The sequence below is a fragment of the Aulonocara sp. 'chitande type north' Nkhata Bay genome, linkage group LG16, assembly GCF_057382095.1.
Source record: "Aulonocara sp. 'chitande type north' Nkhata Bay isolate Kocher_YH1m ecotype deep benthic linkage group LG16, A_spYH_male_GT1.1, whole genome shotgun sequence".
Lineage (NCBI taxonomy): Eukaryota > Metazoa > Chordata > Actinopteri > Cichliformes > Cichlidae > Aulonocara > Aulonocara sp. 'chitande type north' Nkhata Bay.
In genome coordinates, this window is record NC_141359.1 from 40256554 (window position 1) to 40264053 (window position 7500).

At 44.7% G+C, this 7500-nt stretch overlaps 1 protein-coding gene across 15 annotated transcripts in view; it reads right to left on the reverse strand.

Moving 5' to 3' along the window:
* The window catches only part of stxbp5l (syntaxin binding protein 5L), a 133146-nt gene that overhangs the window by 116367 nt on the left and 9279 nt on the right, over positions 1-7500 (reverse strand). For all 15 annotated transcript variants that reach the window (XM_086266178.1, XM_086266182.1, XM_086266179.1 and 12 more), the window contains exon 2: positions 554-651. In XM_086266178.1, coding sequence (XP_086122304.1) covers positions 554-651 — 98 coding nt within the window. The remainder of the gene's footprint in view (positions 1-553; positions 652-7500) is intronic.

Below are 7500 nucleotides of genomic sequence, written 5' to 3' on the forward strand. Positions count from 1 at the left end.
GCAGAGATGAAGTATTTGGTTCAGCCGTTAGCTTTGTCAAATAGACACATATTCACACAGCGTCACGTCCACCTCTGACACTCTGGAGCTTTTACGCTTTCTTTCAGCACAGAAACCACTCGGCCCACTCGCACATCACCCCGGCGGGATGTCTGCGTGGCTGCTGCAGCGTCCGTGTTTGGTGCCTCTGCTGGAGGAGGACGCTTGGTGTTAACGAGGGTGTAACATCGTACCTGTGCTGCAGTTACTCGTCCTCCACCATCCCTGTGACCCAGGAGACTGTTGCAGGGTGAGTCTGCAACCAGACAAGTGAGTGACACGAAATGACAGGATAGAAAGAGGAAACAGAACCGGAGGGGGAGGTCAAAGGTCGGAGCTGCGGAGGCCCCTGCTCGGTTTGTACAGGAGGAGAGACATAACACAGTGGGAGCCGCCTGCTTCTGTGGCAGCAGTAAAGTATTTACAGTAAATACAATAAGTCTGTGTTCTGTGTGTGATCAGAGGTCATTGCTGTGTGTGTGGGCGGGGCGAGTGAACAGGAAGTAAAGGATACATTCGTACTCCACCAGATCTCGAACCGATGGCCAGGATCTTCTGCACGGGGTCAAAGGCCAAAGCGGTGGGCTGGTAAGGGAAACCATGACGCACCGTCTGCAAAGAAACACACAGATCATCTTGATTTATAACAGTGATGTCAAACAGGAAGCAGGAAATGCTTCGTTTCAGCGTGACTCCAGCTGCAGAGGTGTGGTTTCAGCTTCAACACGTTTAGTCTCACTTTGAATGAGGTCACACTCTACAACACTGAACTCTTAAACATGACTAATGACACCAAAAGGACTCAATCGTTTTCATTTTTACCACATTTTAACGTGAGCACATATTTTATGTGAACACATTTTGTGAATGATGACAATCATTTGTGTGCCTGCTGCTGTGCTGTTCATTAACTGAACCCAGTAATAACACACAAACACTTGTGACTGCAGTGCTTCTGTTTTCTGTGACTGAGGTTAAGCTTTAAAATGACCGACGGTGAGGGCAGCAGCGAAGAATACGCAGGGCTGCGTGTAGACGCGGCTCGAACTGAGCATCAGAGTGAGGACCAAATGGGATTTAAGTGACTTTGAACATGGTGCTGCCAGCAGACTATTACAGAGTGTTGATCTGCTGGGATTTTCCCACACAGCCATCTCTGAGGTTTACAGAGACGCTTCAGAAAAACAGAAAATATACAGTTTTAGACAACAGGTGAGTGTAAAAGTGCAAAAGTACTGCTGTCTGTCTATCTGTCTGTCTATCTATCTATGTTTAACACTCACATGCTGATGAAACACAGAGGCTTTACAGTAAGTAATGAGCAAGGATGCAGGACCTCTTATTCATGCTGTAAATGGATTATGAACTGAAGGAAATTGAACTTGACTCACAGTCAAATACAAAAGCCTGACTTGGCAAAACATGGCTGTCTCTCCCACTCTGAGATGCAGTGCATGCTCTGCAGCTGTCTGCTGTAAGTCATGTTAAATTTCCCAGCAGTGGCTCACTTACAGTAATCTGCTGTGGGGGGATGCAAAGCTGTGGACATCACCAGAGCTGACTGAAAACATGTTTATGGGAAAACTGCAGTATTAGAAAGTAATATTACAGGATGATACAGAATATAAAATAGTTTCTTATTTTTAGCTTTGAATGAGAAAGTTGTTGGGCTGATTTCCTCCAGTTCAGACAAACCGGTGCAACACACACAGACCAAGCTGCATCCTGTAAAGTGTTTACCTCTAAACTCCTCAAAGTGAGTCACAGTGAAAGCCTCTCAGCACACACTGTGGAATTAACACACGCAAAAACACAGGATGCATTGTTTGTCAGAGAATGTGTGGCTGTTACAAAATACATTTCATTTGCAAAACTCTGAAGGAAACTTGCTGAATGATACACTTCCAGTTCTAAATCCACAGTGTGGGTTTTGGCAGCCATTGTTGCCAGACTCAGCAGAGCGTGATGAGAACCAACGCTCACCAACCAGAGAGGGAGTGTGTGTTTGTGTGTGTTTGTGTGTGTTTGTGAGACGTATCCTAAGGTCGCTATCCGTCACACAAGCAGGGTCGGGTTCCACGCCGCGTCCAGCCTGCGAGTAAGAAACAATAAGCTTTTGATCTAAACAGACGTTTTGTGAATCAGCAGTTTCATTTCATTTGCTCTGAATGACGTTTAAAAAATAAAGGACAGTTCCACAGTTTAGTGTTCAGATCACAGCACGCAGCAGCTGACGACCTTTGTATTTCTAATGATTCTGCCACCTGTTTTATGCAGTGCAGAAACACTCACTGGGGATGATGATTAATATAATGAGTTTTCATTACTTCATGCTTCACGGTCTATCCCTAACCCGTCTTTAAGTCTGACGTCATTAGCCGTGCCTGGGCCCAAACTCCGCTTCAGGTCCCAAAGTCAAACGAACACTGCAGCATCACTGAGAGTTACAAACTGTCTAAATTCTTTCACCTTTAATAAAATGATCAGCGTTGCTGCTTTACCAGGTGTAACAATTAAGTTTAACATCCAGGCATCCATGAAAACAGGATTTATTAAGTTTAACAGAGTTAGAAGTTAGCAGGAAGTTAGCTCGCTAGTTAGCTAAACATGATATAGCATGTTCTGACTGAGAGATTTCTGAAAAAATTCAAACGTACAGCTCTGCTATCACTTCCAACATAAATGAAGACAGAAAACTAAACAGCAGTGACGTTTGTAGGGTTACTGAAGTTGGGCTAGCTGTATATAATGATGTGCTACGTGACCGCTAGCGACACAGCTATGTTAGCATAGCATAAACACAGTGAAGCTGGAGGATGAACGCTAACTTTTTTCCACACGATAAGTTAACGTGAGGGTTCCTGATGGTTAGGCACAAATGCAATCGCATGGCAGGATGCTGTAAACGGACCAAACTTCAGTCAGGAGAACAACTGAGATAATCCATCCACAATACGAGGTTAGTCATTCATATACTGCTGCAGGGGCTGGAGTTACATCGCAAGGGTTAAAATCTGAGCTTTAATATGAACAGTGGTGGTAAAAACCGAGAGAGGCCGACAGGGATCACTGACTGTTTTTTTTTTTGTTGTTGTTGTTGTTCAGATTAAATAGAACAAGATACAAAACATGTTAAAAACACAACAGTCTTAATAAACACAGTAGTTTGGGCCCAGAAGCAGGGCTCATATGTCATCACTTAAAACCCGATAACTGTTGACATGAAAGCTCTCACAGGTACCTGAGCATGTGCTCATTTCTATACAAACATTCCCACTAAATACATTTTTCCATTATTTAAGTCCCTCTTTAATAACAGCTACCACATGTACTGCTGAGTGTGTGCGTAACTCTGAAATAACAGGGCTGCTGATGCTTCTGAAGGCACTGAGCCGTGACACTCGGATATGCACCATAAACTCCAGCAGCAGCACTCTCACACGCATGTTCAATGACTTAAGCTACTTTGAAAAACAACGGCTTGGAGATTGTAATTCTCTGCACAGGCTGCTAACATCAGGAGCTCCAGCTCAGCTGTCCCATGCCCTTAATTAGTCAGAGATGTTTGTTAAAGCTTTTTATTGCATGAATAGTTTATCCTCTTGACGTCGAGGTTAAATGATTTTCTTTTACCTCCCTGTAAGGTCAAGTTTAACACCAAGCCTTAGCCAGCCAGTCGTTCTACGAGTGACGCCTTCAGAACAATACGACACTGACATATGTTCACCCTCCTGTAGAGCTGTAGACGATCCTGTCAGTGCTGTTTCAATGCTTAAAATCTCAGCTATGGTCATGGCGCCTCTCCAGTGGCAGTCCTGTTACGGTACAATTCTGCTGGGAAGCCTCAGATCATTCGTGTCCCGTTTGCTTTGACACAGCACTGTTGCACACTAAGAACTTCCCCCATGAAAGCTTCCTCCAGCGGGACAATGTGCCATGCCACTCCACAGAAAAATCCTCAGTAACGGCTCGAGAAGCACGACAAAAAGCCCGAGGCAACGACACAGCCTCCAAAGTCCCCAGATCCCAGTCCAATCAAGCATCAGCTCGAATCTCAGGAACTACCCCGATCCACTGAGGCCCCGCCCACTACCCCGAGTATCTGACTCCAGGAAAACCCTTAGTTCAAAACTCTGAAGGCCACAGCTGCATTAGGTAATCCTACAGTGACGTGCAGCACACACCTATTTACGTCTGCAGTCTGTGAGTCAAACACACACCAGTTAAATTAAGAAGAGAGAGTAAACAAACCCTAATTATTACAAGCATGCTCATGCTGTGGATGTAGGCGAACACATGCATGTGTGCACGCAGCGAGCAGCGAGTATCTGAGGACCACCTGCAGTACATCTGTGTTATGGCTGCCAGAGGCGACATTACATCAACTCCTGTCTCCATCCACCCTCCTCCCCGCTCCGCTCTCTCTGATGTCCACACAAACACAACCTTTATGCACGCTAGCGTGATGTTCAATCGCATCACCCTCTGCACGCATACACCCCCCACCCCCGAGACTAATACCACCTCATGCCACCCACGAGCCTCTTTCTCCACACAGCGTTCAGCTGCAGAGCTGGTCTAGACCCCTGTTTCTATAAATAGCAAGCAGCACCCAACACTGCCAGCCAATTGTGCATTGAGCAGCTATGTCTCCAAATACGGATCAACACAGAGAAGCAGCACGGGATGTTTCCGATCTACATGTGACTACAACATAAAGGCGCTACGCTGCTAATTTTGTGGAGCTCAGTGTGCACGAGATAAATAAGAGTAACACGTCAGCTCTCCTCTGCTTCTCAGTCATTAGCAACCACTAAGGTACAAAAGCTAGCTAGCTTCTCAGTTTAAGCCAGCACCGACCTTGTTATTGATAACCATCATCAGCTCAATATTGCATTACATCAGCTCAAGCTAATTATCATAAATGTCACAAGCAGCTGAGTGAAAAGTAAACAAGTGGTGTGATTAACATGGACACGCTGTGTGTGGCCTGCGCAGCACTGACCGCAGCGCTCGCGGGGATCGTGTGTGCTGAGACACCAACAGCAGCAAAATGTTTTCAGTCCCTGAACAAAGTTATTATTTTTGGAGACTCGGGGTATAAGGTACATAAATTCAGATTTCACAGCCGAATGTACGACTATTTTGTTCACGCGTCGTCTGACAAATGACCTCCGGAAAATGGAGTTAGGACATAAAAATAGGAGAATCAACAAACCCGAGCAGTTCCTAACAACCAGCACAGAAAGTGTGCATGTGCTCATATCTGCCACTCTGCTTTAGACACATCAGCGTCACAGGGCGCCATGTGGAGCGCTGCCCCACCGTTTCTCTAACTTTAAAAACTCACTGCTTCATCAGTTCATTAAGCAGCACGGCAGCATCACCGAGGACCCGACTAATGAGTCATGCATTAACCAGACGCTACACCCTGATTGTGATGGTGCTTGGATACATTTATTGACACAAGGAAATCGCATGGGGAGCTTTGCACACGGCTCACGAGTAAATGGAGGAAGTGATGGAGAGGCGACTTGTGATGTGCAGTTTGAGGCGAGAGCTCTGACAAGTGGTGAATAATACATAGAGAGAGTAGTATGTGAGCAGGCAGCAGAGGAAGGCAGAAGAAAGAGAAGTGATAAGAGAAGCACCGTGCACACAGGAGGTCACGTCTCTGTGTTTCTGTTGTCACATCTGAGGTTGAATAAAGTTTTTATTCACTGTCCAAAATTTTCAGTTTTAATTTAATCATTGAAATGTTCAGTGTTAGCTTAGTAAATTACTCTGATTACATTAGTTTGCTTAAATATCTATTGGCTGGAGTCACATAGGTATGTTAGACTCCTCCCATTTTTAGTAAACAAAAAATGGGCGGAGTCTCAGTTTTCTGTTAAACTCTGTGCTAACTGGCCTCAGACTCGTTTGTAAGCTAGCTTAGTTCATGGCTGATCTGGTCTCTGGTCTATTTTTGCGATGAAAAAACTTAAAAGTACCTTTTTTTATTAAAAAATGTCTTTTTCTCTCTTGTGGGGCACTTTCTGAGATAGCCAAACAACTCAAAGGCGTAATCTACGGTGGCCCTGAGAGGTCAAGCACAGCGCAAACAGAAAACAGAAAAATGCTGCAAACGCACACTGAACACAGCTGAAGTGTTTCTGGGGACGAGATAACGGGACGGACCGGCTGCAGAAGTGACAGAAAGCGTGAAGGATGGCGGCGCCACACTTTAATGAAGCAGCGTTGTCTTCGAATCACATGATTCTCGTGGTTCAGGTTGTCAAACTGATCTTATAGGTTAGAATGAAGAATGAAGCCGAGGTAAACTTTACTGTTTCGTTCCTGTTACGTGAAACTGTGGTGAGATTCAGTCGTCTCATCCACTGCAGAGAAACAGTTTCTTTTAATATTTGATTCTTTGAGGGATTTTCTTCTTTAATTTTATGACATGATAGACTAGCTTCTTGTTTTTCACAGGTCAAAGGACCGACTGCAACCATGTTAGAACTGAATGTACGAGCAGGCAAACGTGTCATGTGGCCGCAGTAATCGGGACACACGAGTCCTGTTGTGCCTGAGAAAGATTTCATAATTACAGGTTATTATATCTTGGCTGGTTTTGTTTGGTAAACACAACAAAGATGCTGTTGCTACACGCTGAAACCTTGATCTTAAAAACCAAACGCTGCTCTGTAATTAAAAAACTGGCATTAACAGTGAATGGCCTCTCCGTGCGCAGAATCTTTTATCGATGTTTCTGCCCAAATTAGTTTGACTTTGCTTGAAACTTCAAGATCAAAAGTTTTGAAGCTTTTAGTAAGAAGCCGTGTTTTATGCAGATGTTTATATTGATTTAAAATGGAGCGCAGCAGCTGTTATTAGGAAAAAGAACTGAACTGAAGGCCTGCACGTCACAGGAAATGACTCGAGATCAATGAAGCCCACACTCAGCTGTGATTTAAAATTCAAATTGGAGTATTTCAGCGCTCCCGTGGCAACACTGTATGCAAATCCATAAGGCCGAATCAATCCTGAATTACATAACTGGCCTGGTTGAAGCATATCTGCTTTATAATCAAGCCAGAGATTTCAGAGCTTTTAATAAACACCTCATTAAACAAACCAACAGGAAAGGATGTGAAATTAGCAGCTGCTGGAAGCACAGTTAGAAGCATGTCTGACTGCAAAGGTTACGAACTCCTTGCACATACAGCTCGTCCCGTGTGCTGCCCTTGTACATACAATTAGTTCACGTGCATCACCCAGGTGTTGTAGCACCTGTCCCCTCCGGCTAATGTCACCATGACAGACAGCAGTGCAGAGGAACGTGTCACAGTCTTCCGCACCAATTTACTTTACAGCGTCAGAGAGACCATCAAACAAACACGGATCCACGTGGGCTTCCCCACCAGCGAGATATTTCCAGCGTGCTCTGAAATTCCTTTGATCCTGTCGGCTGAAAAT